This window comes from Tenebrio molitor, chromosome 1 (genome assembly GCF_963966145.1).
Source record: "Tenebrio molitor chromosome 1, icTenMoli1.1, whole genome shotgun sequence".
Taxonomy (NCBI): domain Eukaryota; kingdom Metazoa; phylum Arthropoda; class Insecta; order Coleoptera; family Tenebrionidae; genus Tenebrio; species Tenebrio molitor.
In genome coordinates, this window is record NC_091046.1 from 1,773,685 (window position 1) to 1,789,871 (window position 16,187).

Sequence of the window (16,187 nt, forward strand, 5' to 3'; positions counted from 1 at the left end):
CTCTAAAATCATGTCTAAACCTATTTTTCCGCATTTTTATTCTTCAGAAGCGCCCGTACTGTGGCGCCCTCATCGGCGAAAATTGGCTCTTTCTCGGAAACATTTTCGCAATGCTTTTTTAATGAAATGAACAGGCCGGTTATTATACAGCAAGTCGTGGACAGAACTAATAGTTCGGACTTCGAAAGAAAAAGTAGAGCGGTACAGGAAAATTTACATGTGCAAAAATTCCAAAGGTAACTAGATGTAAATCATTTTATTCCACACTGTACTTGTAAGTACCGCAGCTTAATAAATTTTAGTATCTTATGTAATTAATTCTTGCCACGACTGTATATGTACATTTATGTACGTACGTATATAAAAAAAATCTTCACAGTTTTTGCTTGAAAGTAATTCTTTTTTCGGAATTTGGTCGGTGATTCACTCTCACAATTAGGGGAGGGTGGGGTGATGACGCTCGTTGTTTACTATTTCTCTGAGTTGAATCATACCGCCCGTGAATTTAACCACACGGTCATACAAAACATATCTAAGATAAGATGTTGCCAATAACGAAGCTTAACAATTACTCAGGGATGCCAACACTGCCAACTCATTAAATTTGGTTCAATTATTTATGGTCATTTGAAGTTAAATATTTGAACACTTCTTTGATTTGTTTCTTGTCAGTGCAACGAAACTCCAAACTCACGAGTTGGACGGGCTGCATACTGTTGCAAGCGCTTCCCACCAAATTCTCACACGTTGGGGTTGGCGACTGGTAAAAATATTTCTACAGTGAGTAAAGAACTTGTGAAATACCGGTTTATGTGGTGGTAGTCAAGTGACGTGTGATGTACCCAACTACCCACGCGTTGCAATTTTTGACAAAAGATTTGTTCGAAAGAAGTGTTAAAGGTGTTAAAGAGTCAGATACAAGCGGCTGATTGGCATATAAATAGATCGCGGAGTGTGCATTAATCGGTTTAACCTCAAAGTTTATTATCTCATATTAACTGTTTTATAAGAGGACGTGAATGGTGATTGTCAATAATCATTAATTATGTATTACTAAAGTTATTTAGTTTTAAGCGAATCGTTGACAAAATAAAGTTTTCGAAGTTGTTTCAATTGTCAAGTGGTCTCAGAGTTGTTATTTGTTGCCTGTTCATAAAGCAAAACTCTCCAACATGGAGAAAGTACTGCAAGAAATCAATAAAAAGTTTATATCACTACCGGAGCAGGAGATTCGCAGGAACAACCAAATTCTAGATTCGGTAAGTCCCACGTTATAAATGTTGAAGTACCTAAAGATTCCAATGGAGACTCGTTGTTCGTTGATACATAAGTGGTGTATTTTTAATTTTTTAATCAGGTGGTGACCACTTTCGTGGACAAAATGAAGCAGAAAGACGCCCTATTCAAGGCCACATACCGGCGCGTCTTCTACGGCGGCAGCTACTACGACGGCCTCCGCGTCGGCAAACCCGAAGAATTCGACCTCGACTTGTTACTGGACATCCCCAAGTTCTCCGAACCGACCCTCATCCCCAGCAACATCCCCGGCTTCGTCCATCTGCAAGTGAAGAACTTCGACGGCTTCATGAAGCGACCCGAGGCCCAACCGGCCTACGCGAGCTTCGGCAAGCTCTTCAGCGGCAATTTCTTAAGCACCCAGAAGGCGCTGGCCTGGATGGAAGGCGTGGTCCAGAAGAGCTTGAACGACTTTCCCAAGCAGGGCACCGCGCACGTCGTCAAAAACGCGACGGGGACGTTTCTGGTTTCTTTCAGCAAAGCGGGGCCGGCGTTGACGCTGCACGTGTCGGGGGCGGGAGTCAAGATGGACGTGGATTTGGTCACGTGCTTTGTCTTCAGGGGCGACAAGTGGCCCGTCAACGGGTTTCGCAGCAACCCTTTTCCGTCGACCAAGGTTTGGGGGTGACTTGTGGGTGTAGATTAATGGCAATTTGCGTTTTCAGCCGGAGTTTTTCATAGTGCCGAAGAAGCCCAAAGCGCCAGATAATCAACCCATCGAGCGCTACTGGCGCTTGTCCTTCCAAGAGCAAGAGCGACTGCTGATGGACAACAAAAGGACGCTGAAGCCCACGATCAAGCTGCTCAAAGTATTGTAGGCAAATCTGCACGCATCGAGATTTTTGTTGTTTGATTTTTAGAAAATGAGGGACAATATGGGACAAAAGTGCATCGCCAGCTACTACATCAAGACCGTTCTGCTCCACATAGTCGACCACAAAGACTTGAGTTTCTGGACGAATCCCCTGAGTCAGGTTTTCATGACCGTGTTGAAAGAATACCGCGAGTTCATCAAAGACCAGAAAATTCTATACTACTGGAACAAGAAGAACAACTTGATCGGTAAAGTAGGGAGCGACACTTTGGCTAATGTCAGCAACAGAATAGGAGTTGTCATTAAAGATATCGAGAATAATCCGGACAAGCCGGAAACTGTGGCCAAATATTTGTGTAAGATTTGGGATCAGATCGATGTGAAATGTGTTCAACTTGAGTTTTCAGTGAGTCGAGACGAGTTCAGAATTCTTGCAGGTGGAGTCGTGACGGAGGCGTCGACGCAATCAAGTAACCAGTCCTGCGTTGTCGCGTGATGAATTTTGTACAAATAAGCTTCAAATGGTGTCAACGTGTGGACTGGGCTTGCATGGTTAAGACAATGTGAAGGAAAAAACGTTTTAAAATAAGAATGTCGACATTTATTTTATTTTTGTATTAATCATAACCGGCTGCCGGTAAAGTAAATTGTAATTATTAAAGAATTAAATCATAAATCACTGGTTCAACAACCAGAAAATAAATGGAAACCAAAATAATTCCCCCAAATAGATCTTTTGCAAACTGTTTTGCCTTTTTGAAAAAGGTTCTCACCCTACGCTTCATCCTCCTGATTTCATACTTTGTCCTCATCCAGCAGTGGATAATAATCTCGATAACTTTGACACACTGATGAAACAACGGGACACGCCTATCTTCAAATAATTTCAACCTAGAGATGCTTGCACTTCCATTTTTTTTTCAAATTACGTTCACATTAATTCCTATAGATGTTTTAAATCCAAAAAGAAAAAAATCTGTTGGGCCGTTTTTGAAAGATTAAAGGTCTTTGATTTTTAACAATGTAATAACTAATCTCTTGATGGTAAATACTGATTCGTAAGATTTATGGTCCTGTTTTTCAGTCGTTCATTCCTTCTAGTAGTTTATAAACAATTATTGTTACAATACTGGTAGCAATGGCTGTTACTTTCTGATTAACGTTAATCATCTGCACTGCTAAAATATGTACCTACACAAAACACTGATCCTTTCAAACTATGCATTAAATTTAATTAATCAATCAGATACGTAGTAAATACGAAGTCTGTTGTACTCGCAAACTGCTTGCAGTAGCCTTGAAGAGTAGTTGGAATGGTCCTCTACTCACTTTGTATTTTTTCCACACAGAATTAAAGTCAAAATGCACAGATTCCATTGCATGTTCACTGAAAAACATCAAACCTTGCTGCGTTTTGTTGAAAAACACCACAATATTAAAAAAAACAGCATGAAGTTTGGAAGTTACACTAATTTTCAAAGATAGATAACTCTCTTTGAATTAATCTATGTATATAATATCCGAAATTGAGATCCAGGTCTTGACCAAAGGATGATTGAACAACTGCTCTGAAATCTTGGAAATCTTTGACAAACTTTAAACATCCCAGACTGGAATTTCTACGTAAAACTTCAACAAGAGTTTTACTAGCGTTCCCTTTGAAACCTGTACCACCATGGGTTACTTCGCGCTGAACATTACAAGATTTTACCCCTGTTAGTGCTTCTTTTTCAAAATTAGCCATAATATGTATGAAGAGTGTACCTATTTACAACACCTAACATTAAATGCAGTTCAGGTGGAGTAATTATCCAGAAAAGGCTTACGAACAGTGCTTCTAGCAAACGGTGGATGGATACAATTTTTAAAGCACTTGGATTAGCTTTTCACGGCCTCTGCTTGCAACCATTTCGTAAAATTTTCCTCACAATTACTAATGGTTCTCAAAGCACCCCATTTGTCAAGTTTATCCTTCATTGCATAACACCATGTGCAAGGAAAAAGGCTGCTGTGCCACATGATACCTGTTAAAATATTTAAAATTTTTAAATGGGTTGTGATTGTTCCATGAAAATCGTTAACGTTTATTACCGTGGTGCGTGGTCTTTTGGCATTTTATGTAATAGAAATCAAACATAGAATCAATCACAATTAATATTTTGGACTTAAAAGTAAATTGACAGAACTGGTACTTCTAAAAAAATAATTTGACAGGACCTTAAATTCAAAGCTTACTAAATATACATAACTTGAAATATAAATTTGCAATAATAATTCATTTTACAAAAACGGCTCTACCGATTTTTTTCTTTTTGAGTCTAAAATATTTGTGGGAATTCAAGTGAATATATTTTGCAGAAAAACTGGAAGTGCAGGCATCTCTAGGTTGAAATTATTTGAAGATAGGCGTGGGGAGAGTTTGTCGGTGAAAGACCAGTGCGATAATTAAAATGTAAAATAAAGGCCCACAGTGGCAACAATGCGATTATTAAAATGACGTAATGGCCTCTAGAAAAATTGGAGGCAATAAAATTCCACAAAGAAACCCTCATTTTTCTGCAAAAGAATCTCAACAAAATATTAATATTCCAAGAAAAGGTCTTACCTTTTGGCGTGACGAACGACAGAGCCTCTTAAAGCATACAAAATCTTGTAACCTGCAGCAGCTGCAACGACTGCAACTGGAAACTGGAACAAAGAAGCATAAAGAAAAGAACCTTCTTTATCTATGGAAAGAAAAAAGACAAAGATCACCTACAAAGGTTTCGTTTCGATGTAACGTGCGCACCAGTGCTGCCAACAACGGAAATTGTTATTCCCCGAAACTAAAGATGAAATTATACCTGTTTTTTCATGGTTTTTTTCCGATCCTTGGTAACAAAATGAAGAGATACCTATTGAATAGTTAAAACATTTTTTTTTATGAAACAAACAAGGTTTCCATGTAACATGCTGGACGGTAAACCGAAATTTAAAAATAGAATTGTTATCATAATTTAAAGTCCATTCATTTTGTATCGAACTTTTCAAGGGCAAATAATTTAATTTTTTGGCTCCGTAATTATGTTTATTTTTTAGTAACCCGATATTGTTTCTTTCCATCATAGATAGAGATTGTGAAAAACAACTCATATCTCCCTTGGGATTTGTCAAATTTTTTCACCCTGCACATTGTTGGCAACAAACTCATGAGAAGGAAACTATAGCAACCACATATTCACGAAATCTTCCCTGCTAAATATTTTTAATAAAATTTTAACTTTTAAGTAGAGAGACTAAAAAATAAAATATTGTATGCACCACGGGAGATATTCATGTTTTTCCCCTTGGTTGACTTATAATTCCTCGGGCCAAAGGCCCTCGGATTATAACCACGTCAACCTTAGGAAAGAATCATGTTCATATCTCCCTTAATGCATAAATATCTATTTGTAAATAGTGACATTCAGCTACTATCCGTTTACTCCCGCACTGTCAGTGTCAAATTTTTGACTTTTTTTTGGAGTGTACCTACCATGATAGACGTAACAGCGATAACGACAAAAATGGTAGGTTATGCGAATAAAAATTAAAGGTAAAAAGAAATTAAACTTGAAATGCAGAACAATTATCTAAAAATTAACTAAAGAAAATTATTATTACTGGTAAAGTACCGGTAATATTACGGTAATATATGGTAAGTTTCAACCGTGGAGGGAGAAAAGAGTCTTTTCTCCCTCCACGGTTTCAACCCTTTCGGTAATTTTGGTTTTATTACCGGTAACATTACGGTAATTTACGATAAGTTTCACCACTTTCGTAAATTTTTAAAGTGGCGCTCTCTAGCTTCAAACAAATCTGATCCTGTATGATTGAGAGTGAAGAGATGACTGATGATCTAAATTCTGAAATCGTTCCGAATCGTTACAATTTCCAATTCCAACATTCTCGCATCATGCGTAATAAATCGGAAATCAGAAATTTTTTGCCGAAACAAAGCGCCAACTTTTCGTCTTTTCTAGATGATAGCTACGCTTCTACTGCACATTTGGAAAATATTGCGGTATATATACAGGGGGTCCCAATATTATAAAAACACTAAAGTTATGTTTTTTTAAATGGAACCTACCCAGTTTGATTTCATTTTTGGATTCTATGCTAAATTATGAATCTAATCTATAGAGGCAGGCAGTACAAATTTTTGATTTACAATCAAATATGCTACAAATTAAAAAAATCTGTGTACTTTTCATGTAAAATAATATACTGTTACGATTTAAATCGCCGCGCGGTTATAAATCTTCGCGATTTTTCTAGAACCCATCACGAGTAAAAACGTACACGGCTTCCGCCGAAGAAACCGCGCATAGAGGGGGTGAAGGTTATAAATCCTTGGAACCAGAGACGGAAGAGGAAGTTCACAGTTCACGGCTATTCGTGGTGTTGTTAGTGCCTGGGGAGAGTCAAGGGGACAGTGATTCAGTGACGAGACGACGTAGTGGAGTTCCAGAGGGCCGTTGGAGACGATTCGTTTAAATACCACCGCCCAAATCGCCAAGCGGATCAAGGACTTCACTACGGAAGGTTCCAGACCGAACGTTTTTGCGGATCAAGATCTCGTCGAGTCCTGCCAGTCCAGGTCGTCCCCGGACTCACCGGAAGGTCCCGAATCTACCCATCAGCAAGTCCGGAGCATTGGTGACACCCCATTTATTTCCAGGCCGTGGCTTCCACAATCACTCATTTTACGGATAGATTAACTTTCCACGTTATCTATCACCTCTCATTTTTTATTCCATTCTTTTCATTTCATTTTCATTGACAAACTCAATTATTATTTATTTCGTCACTGTCTCATTGACAGTTGTATAAATCCATTTATTGCTTTCAACTGTCATAAATTCTCATTTTTCTCCGTTGTAAACTGCCTGCTAATTGCTCTAAAGCAAAAAATAGCAGATAACCTACCGTTGCCCTAGACAACACATTCAAAGTGACATTTCTCAAAAATTTGTCAAAACTGTCAAAATCAAATGCGAAATTATTTTTAATAGATTTGGAAGCTTTGGGGCGTCGTTTCAAACAATAAAAGTTTGTATGCAACTCGTTTCTGTGCAAATTGGGCTTTTCTAATGGCCCTCGAGGCCTTAAAATCCTCGCTACGCTTGTATTTCAATCTGGCCTCTCGGGCAATTAGAAAAACCCAATTTACATAGAACCTCGTTGCATAATTAACTATTGTTTGAAACAATTTTAAATTTTTCGTAAAGGGTAAAACTTTTTATACACCGCTTCATCGTATCAGCTGGGAGTGACCTCGTCAGCATCGTGCTATCGGCGAGCACCACTATTTCTTGCGACGGTTCTTCATCGGGCTGATAAAGTTCATCGACTCCAGTTGTCGACCGGCAGTAAATCCGGAACTCGCTGAAAGGAAAGGGGAAGAGTTCGACGTCCCAACCCTCAACGGAGGGCGGTGTAATCATTTTAGCGTCCGAAAAAGGGTCGTCGTTCCACCCCTTTGTATTTTCGCGATTTGCTGTCAACGGTGTTCACGTCGAACCGGAAGCACGTGAGATAATTAGTCACCCTGAATTTTGGTCCGGGATAGAGCAGAAATAATTAGACAGCATTGTGGAGTTTTATTTTTGCAGATTGTGTCATTTTTTAGTTGTACTCGACAAGAATTGTTTTTATCTAGGTTACATTTCTTTTCATCGTCATCTTATCTTGTTTTCATTTTCACGTAACAGTTTATGAATAAAACCCTTTTTTCACGAATTATTGTGTATCATTTCCCGTACTCCGGGCAGTTCTCACCATTTTTTTTCAGCCTCAGTCGACGATACTCGTGGTTCGCATTGTAGACCGAGTCGAAGCCCACGACCTGTTCGTTATATATCCCTGAACATTCCGGATTGTAACCGGTAACAGGTTTGCCCAGTTTCGGATGTGTAATTATAACGTAACAATAGGTACCTATCGTTTTCTTTTCATTCGACAATATTTTATACTCACCAATACGGACGGTACGACTCCTCAAAATGATCTATACATATAACAGAAATTCGTCTGATTTCTTGAACTGCCAATCACATACATTTTTTTGTCGTGATTGTATATAGGTAGTCCATTTTTCTTTAATTGTTTTACCAGAATTTCCCATTAGGTTGTCTTCTTCGAACATTGTTAAAAACTGTCTAATACTTAGTTTTTGCATAGCTTTCAAATACTGCAAGTTTTTTGGTCCCTAAAAGATAAAGATAATTGTTTTGTGTTTTTGAAAAGACCTCAATAGGCTCTTTTCCAAACTCAACAAACTCCAACAACTAAAACTTGAAAATCGACTCATTTTCCTAAAAAATTGATGTTTTTGGGAAAATCTGAGTTAGAAAAAGGGGGTTAAAAATCAGGGTAAAAACTCAAATTCAACGTTGTTTTTTGATGTTTTGGTAGACGTATCGGTTTTTGTTGAAAAAAAAAAATGCATAGAAAATAGGAAAATGACTAAGAAAACTAGGCATAATAATCTGAGTTAAAAAGTTACACATAGACTACAAGTTTTTAAATCCAAAAATTGTATGGTAAGAGCGTTCATTTAAATTTAGATTTTCTCCAGTTTAATAACGATTCGATCGACGAAAAAATATTGTAACCAAGTCTTTTATTAATGATCGATTAATACACTTGTTCGTTAAATCACCACTAGGTGCTTCAAGATATTTCATGATTGGATTTTATTAATTCACAAAAAAGAAAGAGTAGTATGTCACTTACTGTACCAAGGAAGTTAGTTAACTGCACGCCCCACCTTGTCATTTTTTTAACTGACCCTAGCCAACACTTGCAAAAATGATTAGCACTTAAATTCAAAGTTGACAAAAATTGGATTGGCTTTATCTGAAACGCTCAAAACAAAGCAATTTGTTGGAACAAAAGCCTGCTTCGAGCTTCGTTTAATCTTAACGACTTTGATTAACAGTTTTGAACGGTTCGTTCAAGTGAGTCACTTCGCCGGGTACAGAATCACGAGTAATGGAAATAAGTGGTAATAATAATAGGAAAATCTGTAAACGATAATAAATACTTAGTGAGGAGATGTGACAAAAAAATGTTTTCGAAAAGAGAGACATCAGATTCCGCAGGCCTAAGATGCAATAAGGAAGATGTTAAAATGGCAGTTTGAGTGAGTAATGTTACGTAACGTGGAGATGAAAAGGCTGTTCGTGTTAAAATGGTCAGTGTCTTACTTACATCTGCTGAAAAAAGTTAAAACACAATAATACAAAAAAAAATAGCATGGGAAACAAAATGAAGTTGTAGAATCTAAAAGAAAACATTAAAAAACATATTAAAGGATTAACGCAATTTATTATACAAGGTGATGTTTACTTAACAAATAATAACGACAACATTGTGAATTTGTTTCGCCTAGAATGCTAGATCACCACACTTGCAAAATTACAAATTTTATCTCGACGAACAATTTAACTATACAAGGTATTTGACGGGTGATAATAAGCCCGACGAAATTGCAATGCAACCCACAATACATTTGAAAAGTTAACATGGATTTTTGTTTTTTGATTTAAAAAGCATAAAACATAGTTAGCTGTGCAGTTTCGTAAATTTTGACATAAACGTCATTCGCTTGGTTACATAAAATTCTAAAAAAACGAAGAGTTTTTGGGAAAATGTTTCTTTTCCGCATAAACGCGCAACAGTAGGCGCATTTTTATTACATTCCCCATAAATCAGGATCATGTCTGTTCCTCATCGTTCATAATTTCAGTTTAAAACGATACGATATTTAAAATAGCCACGTTAACTTTGCAAATGTATTGTGGGTTGCATTTTCAATTCCGCCGTGCTCAGTATCACTTGTGCAAAAGCCTGTATACAATCAACAAAAAAATAATAAGAGGCGGCTGGGGAAAACAGTCTTTCTCAAAACGTGGAGCGTAGCTCAATAAACTGTCACTTGTCAATTTGTGTGAATTTTCTTTTGAAAAAATTATTTTCACTCGAGAACACAATATTCACAGCAGAATTATATTTTCTAAATGGAAACGAATACAATGGTAGTCACTACCATTGTACTCCCATGCATTAGGTACCACCACCATGCGCTACTTAGCGTGTTGGAGTTTCGGAAAGATCTCTCTTCGTCGGCTCTCCTCTTTTTTGTAGTATACGTAGATAATGGTGTCGCAAATTGAAAAACGCTGTTTTCGATATTGTAAAAGATAAGAATTTTTCCGCTGATATTAAGAGTATTGTGAAAACGTTGCGCAAAATGGAATTTAAAAGAAATCGCCCCAATTTTGCCAGAGATAATACCTACAATCACTTTATTACTTCTCCTTTATCTCTTATCAGATAAAACTTAATCCAAGAATCGTAACGATCATACATAACCTGAGAATTTGACGTGAATCATGCGAGTTACAACTTCATTGTGCATTTTAGTGTTGTCTTGCGACTAGAACCTCACAACCATGATTAACATTAACAAGGCGGGCAGCGAATCTGATGGATTATTATTTTCGAAACCTTTTGCCTTATCTACCGGCATATTAGGATTCGTACGTATTAAAAAATATACATATTTCATACAAACAAACAGATTTTTAGATACAAGGAATATCATGGACAATTTTTTCAGTGATGTGTATATGTTGCTACACCGATGTTGTTACACTCGATCCAGACCAAAATCAAACAGAGTACTATCAATCTATATATTTACTTTTTTTGGACGCTGACACCAACTCCACAACTTTTCAATATGACATCTTGGTTAAACCCAAAGAATTTTTTATTTTTATGTGGTTTTATGTCGCGTTTTCTATTATCTGGACTTGCATTTCTGGGGCAGTCATATGGGGTAAGTACGCGAACTTACAGGTTGACAAAAACAGCTTGGCACATGAAATGCGCAAAAGAAGAAACGAGAGAGTGTCTCTAAGACACGGATATGGCTAGGGTTGTAGGTACGGTATGTACAGTCGCGAGCAATACATTTTGGCCGTCAAGGTCATTCTTTGACGCAATCGAAAATGCTTCACTGTAAAAGAGTCGTAAATATCATAACCTATCATCATATTGTATGACATTAATTGTAATTTTTGTCTCATTTTTTGGCATTTTGTTGACATGACATGACACCAGGCAGGGAATTTTTTTAAATTTGTGACAATCTAGCCAAATTTATTGCTCGCGATAGTACAATGAGGGACATGGAATCCTGGGCAGTCATTTCAAAAAGTGTCAATGTAAATGCACCTTTACTGTCATTATGATTGATATTTTCAAAAAAACTGTCACATTAACTTAAGCTTGGTTGTGAGTAGCTAAGGTATGGTTTAGAAATTTTGACAACTGAATGACACATCTGCCCAGTTTTCCGTGTCCCCAATAGTACATGAAATGAACACAACAAACAAGTGCGCTCCGCTAGTGGGAGGGATTTGAGTCGGCTACGCATCCATCAACCATGTGCCAAGCTGTTTTTGTCGAGCTGTACAGTGCACGGCAAAAAAAGTTAGCCATCATTTAAATGTCAGTGTCATTAAAGCACTAATTACACATTTGAATTTTGACGTGACAGAAAAGTGATGGCTAGTTTTTATTGCCGGCCATTGTACATTATGTGTACCCGTAACGTCTCTCTATTTATGTCTCTTTCATTGACTTTTTTCTAACAATTTTTTTAAATCCCTTTAATCAAAGATTATGATGATGTCTTAGTCACTCTATTGTTTCAGACCTTCAGCCATAAATCTTGATAACATTCATTTAATTGTTTATATGTTTTATTTTTGCGAATCTCCGACGTTCTGATAAACACATTATCGGTTGTCAACTTAAAGTAAATATTTCCGTATATTTAATCCTTCCATAAAACAACTAGCTTTTAATGCGATACCTGATACAGTTGGTTGCAAAAAAATCGCGAAACGAAAATTTTTCTAATGTGAATTTGATTTTGTCCGTTTGTCTACTTGACAATACCTATCAAATAATTTTAAAAAATGTCAATGAATTTTGACGTTAATTCTAACCTATATCTGGTAAGGTTTCACACTATGGAAAAATTGTAAAAATGTGTCAGTTTTATTCTGACAGTTCCCGTTTTTTTTTCAACCAACTGTACTTTATTATCACGCTTACACCAAATATAGTAAATTCAAAAAACTCCTGGACTGTCAAAATTAAATTTTAAATAAAATGCTTGTTTTGACTGTACTTGAATATAAAAAATTTTCGCTAGAGTGTACCGACATCAAAATCTAGTTACAAAATATATTTAGGTTATGTTTTCATTTTTAATCATTGAACTAAAAATGTTTTGAATCATTCATTGCTTCGAACACAAGTGAAATGCAGAAAACTAAATGAATTAGAGCAATTTAATAAAGTTTATAAAAAACACGCCACAAATTGAAAACAGGTAACAAATTAAACAACAACCAAAATCATCCAGACCAAAATAAACTAACCTGTTTCATTTATTCAGAAGAAAATTATTTAACACTTGATTAACACTTATCTCTCCAAAATTTTGATTTGTGAATCACAAGAACGAACACCAATTCTTAGTTAACAATACTGGAGCGGCTTTGGCACAAATTAGTAATTTCTTTCCGTTATTATCACTTTTTTGTTTGTTCCTCATAATAATTTGTTATGGCCCTCTTCTCTCGCGCCAGTAAAACCACTCTAGTTCGTTTTGAACTTTCCGTTTGAACCTTTTTACAAAATACACTTAAATAATTTTGCAATTTATTTGACAATGTCAATTTAAACAAATGAATAGTTTGAAAAATTAAAAAATCATAGATAACAACTGGGTAATATGAAAATAACTAAATAGTGATTTAACCAACCTAACAACTGCAATTTTGATTTTGACAGTCCAGATGTTTATTTAATTGAATGGACTTTACACATTTTTCTTGAAAGTAAAGCTGACGCGCGTTTCGACAGTACAGCTGTGCTGTCAAAACGCGCGTTAGCTTTAATGACACACAAAAAGGATTACTTCGTAATAGACAGTTAATAATAAGAGAACTGAATGAAGAAATCAAGAGAATGAGAATGTTGTCTAATTTTTTGCGACGCAAACGAATAAACAATTATTATTAAATTGTTTCAGCAAGCTTGCACACTCAGTGGCAAATTATGAAGTCGTTGTTTGGCAGCTGGGCAACAATTGCAATTTTAATTTCAATTGTGGACATCATTCTTACCAGTTTGATAGCATTTGACTACAGTACTCTCGATGGAGCCGACGATATAGACACCGTTGTAAGTTACCCACAAGTGTTTTAATATGGACTGACGTTTGTCAGATTTCGAAAGGATTCCAGTCAAGAACGATTCGTGTTTATTTCAGATTATTGTGTGCTACGGCATAGTGATGTCTTTGGCAGCGCGCGGATACATCCTTTGGCTGATTAACATAATATTTGCAGCTATAGCGATAAAACTCGTCGTATCGAGTGTTTTAAAGGTAAATCGCGCGATTATTTTTATCTTCGTGTATTAATTTTTCTCCTGTGCAGAATAAAGAACCAGCACTACCGATTATCCACGGTTTCGAAGCGAGCGAGTGAGTTAAAACCATTGAAGAAAAATTGTGTTTTTAATTGTTGCTCATTTCAGGGCGAATCCTCCTTGGTTTGACAATTCCACCAGAGATCTCTGGTCAAATCCTGCTTCTCCCAAAACGTACGAAGATTACGACAATCATGGTTTCACGAGGAGTCGCTCTTTTGTACCGTCCTCGATGTCGGAATATGACGCAGAAGTGCCATATTACGACAGCGGTAATTTATCGAATCGCGGTCAAAATTTTGTTCTCGATCCCGCCCCGAATAGAACTGCGATGATCGGAAGAAGGAAGGGGACATCTCCAGTGCATAACGTTTCTCCACCGATTCCTCCTCCGGATTACACACCACCCACCACACCCACTACGCTGAAGTCAGTGTTGAGGTCGAAAAGTAACTACGAATGAATGTTGACCAAAAATTAACTAGGTACCGGGTGATCAAGAAGGACTGCTTAAGTTGGCAATACAATTAAGAACATTTTTTTATTCGGCTATTTACAACACTGCAACCGGATATGTTTTGTGGGTTTATTTGACAGATATCTGACGTAGCATTAATAACGACAAAATGGTAGGTTATGAGAGTAAAAATTGACGGCAAAAAGAAATCAAAGCTGGAATTCGGAATAATAATCTAAAAATTAACTAAAGGAAATTCTCGAAGTGCTCCCCATTTTGCTCTAAACATAAATTAACTCTTCTCTCGAACGATTCACCAGCATGTTCAATTTAATTTGAAATGTCAAATTTGACTTGTCACTGATGCGGCTGTCAGTGTGAAGCCCTCAACAACCGGAAGTTACTCCAGTTGTACCATTTAAAAATAAAATTCAGCATTACCAACTTAAACAGTCCTTCTTGATCACCCCGTATATGTTTACATAATTTTTACAAAGCTGATGTAATATATCATTGTAACCTGTGTGTGATCACTATTTAATGTATTATTTATTAAAATTAGTATATATATATACCACTCTATTATTTATGTACTACTATGTTTATGTTTTTTAAACAGAAGCTACCCAGTTTGATTTTATTTTTCAATTCTATGCTAAATTATTAATCAAATTTGTACAGGTCGTTCATACTTATCTGCCATTATTTTTGATCAGTGGCGCTTTTTTTTACCAGAATTTCAAATTGCAGGGGTCCCTTCGAAAATTCGTACCTTCCAAATCGTTGCACATAAATTAAAATGATTGATGCTGTTTGATTTCTGAATGTTGGCCGCATTTGCTGAGTGTTTAAAAAAAAAATAGTCGCATACGAATATAGCTACTGCGATTTTTTAATCATAACGAACTAAAAATGTCAAAAACTCATTTTTTTCAAATGGCACCCCGTATTTATTATTGCACTGATCGAAAGCTTTTTTGACAAGCTTTTGAACAATATAAGATTTGTATAGTCGAATCAGAAAATCGAGGGTGCTATCCTAAATTTGGTGCAATTTTTCCGTTAAAAAGACAATACAAAAATCTAGTAGGCCTAACAAAAGATAATCACACAATATGGTCATATAAAGATGAATCAACCAACAAAACAGTGTTTAACAATTAAACATTTAATTATTTTAGTGATTTTAAGATAGCACACTAGATTTTCACATTCGACTATGCAAACCCTATACCTACCGTTGGAAAGCTTGTCAAAAAAGCTTTCGACCAGTGCAATAATAAATGCGGGGTGCCATTTGAAAAAAATAGGTTTTTGACATTTTTAGTTTGTTATACATACATATTTAAAAAATCGCAGTAGGCATAATGCGAGTAAGCACGTTATTGAGTAAACACTTAACAGATGCGGCAAACATTGAGGAATCAAACAGCGTCAATTATTTTAATTTATGTGCAACTATTTGGAAGGTACGAATTTTCGAAGGGGCCCCTGCCATTCGGAATTCTGGTAAAAAAAGCGCCACTGATCAAAAACGATGGCAGATAAGTAAAAACGACCTGTGTAGATTTGATTCACAATTTAGCATAGAAACCAAAAATGAAATCAAACTGGGTAGGTTCCGTTGAAAAAAACATAACTTTAGTGTTTTTATAATTTTGCGAATATAAAAAACGTCATGATATATTCGCAAAAATTATACACATGAATTTAGCAGTTAAATTCAATTTATTCAAGGATACACAACCACATTACATTTATAAACCAGAAAGTTGTTTAGAAAATGACAATTACAAATTATATTTTGATCGCACAGTTTTAACTGACATTCACATTCAGCATAACAGACCAGACATTATTATTGTAAATAAACAACAAAAGCAAGCATATCTTTTAGATATAGCTGTTCCAAATTCACACAATATAACACAAACATATAATACAAAAATTAATAAATATTTAGAACTATCCGTTGCTATGAGAAATCTTTGGTGTTTAGAAAAAATTTCGATTTTACCATTTATAATTTCAGCAACAGGAATAGTACCGCAATCTCTTTTTAAAAATTTAAAAATTTTGGAC

The 16,187-nt window shown here is 36.1% G+C and overlaps 3 protein-coding genes and 1 long non-coding RNA gene across 7 annotated transcripts in view; 3 read left to right on the forward strand and 1 right to left on the reverse strand.

Annotated features, from left to right (window-relative positions):
* RpL14 (ribosomal protein L14) overlaps window positions 1–16,187 on the forward strand; it is a 40,330-nt gene that overhangs the window by 8,688 nt on the left and 15,455 nt on the right. Inside the window, exon 1 of one of the 2 annotated variants that reach the window (XM_069043775.1) lies at window positions 4,812–4,815. The exons of the other annotated variant lie outside the window; for it this stretch is intronic. Within the exon in view, the coding sequence (XP_068899876.1) occupies window positions 4,814–4,815 (2 nt within the window). The 5' untranslated portion in view covers window positions 4,812–4,813. Of the gene's footprint in view, window positions 1–4,811; window positions 4,816–16,187 lie in introns of those variants that run through there. 2 annotated transcript variants of the gene reach the window in all.
* Window positions 607–2,856, forward strand: LOC138127565 (cyclic GMP-AMP synthase-like receptor). Of its 2 annotated transcripts, none has more exons than XM_069043636.1 (6): window positions 607–1,022; window positions 1,075–1,259; window positions 1,358–1,912; window positions 1,962–2,105; window positions 2,157–2,466; window positions 2,518–2,856. In XM_069043636.1, the coding sequence occupies exons 2-6, from the start codon at window positions 1,173–1,175 to the stop codon at window positions 2,604–2,606; spliced, it is 1,185 nt and encodes a 394-aa protein (XP_068899737.1). In that variant the 5' UTR covers window positions 607–1,022; window positions 1,075–1,172; the 3' UTR covers window positions 2,607–2,856. The 2 variants fall into 2 exon arrangements, with proteins under 2 accessions (XP_068899737.1, XP_068899729.1); XM_069043628.1 differs by having other exon boundaries at window positions 614–1,022; window positions 1,068–1,259.
* LOC138127739 (uncharacterized) lies at window positions 2,689–5,827 on the reverse strand. The gene is made up of 3 exons (XR_011158361.1): window positions 4,716–5,827; window positions 4,202–4,666; window positions 2,689–4,134 (listed from the first exon to the last, which is right to left on the reverse strand). It is a non-coding gene; the product is annotated as an uncharacterized lncRNA (long non-coding RNA).
* Window positions 10,469–14,677, forward strand: LOC138129252 (uncharacterized). Of its 2 annotated transcripts, none has more exons than XM_069045541.1 (6): window positions 10,469–10,674; window positions 10,724–10,976; window positions 13,248–13,399; window positions 13,488–13,604; window positions 13,657–13,703; window positions 13,757–14,677. In XM_069045541.1, the coding sequence occupies exons 1-6, from the start codon at window positions 10,588–10,590 to the stop codon at window positions 14,109–14,111; spliced, it is 1,011 nt and encodes a 336-aa protein (XP_068901642.1). In that variant the 5' UTR covers window positions 10,469–10,587; the 3' UTR covers window positions 14,112–14,677. The 2 variants fall into 2 exon arrangements, with proteins under 2 accessions (XP_068901642.1, XP_068901651.1); XM_069045550.1 differs by having other exon boundaries at window positions 10,517–10,674; window positions 10,755–10,976.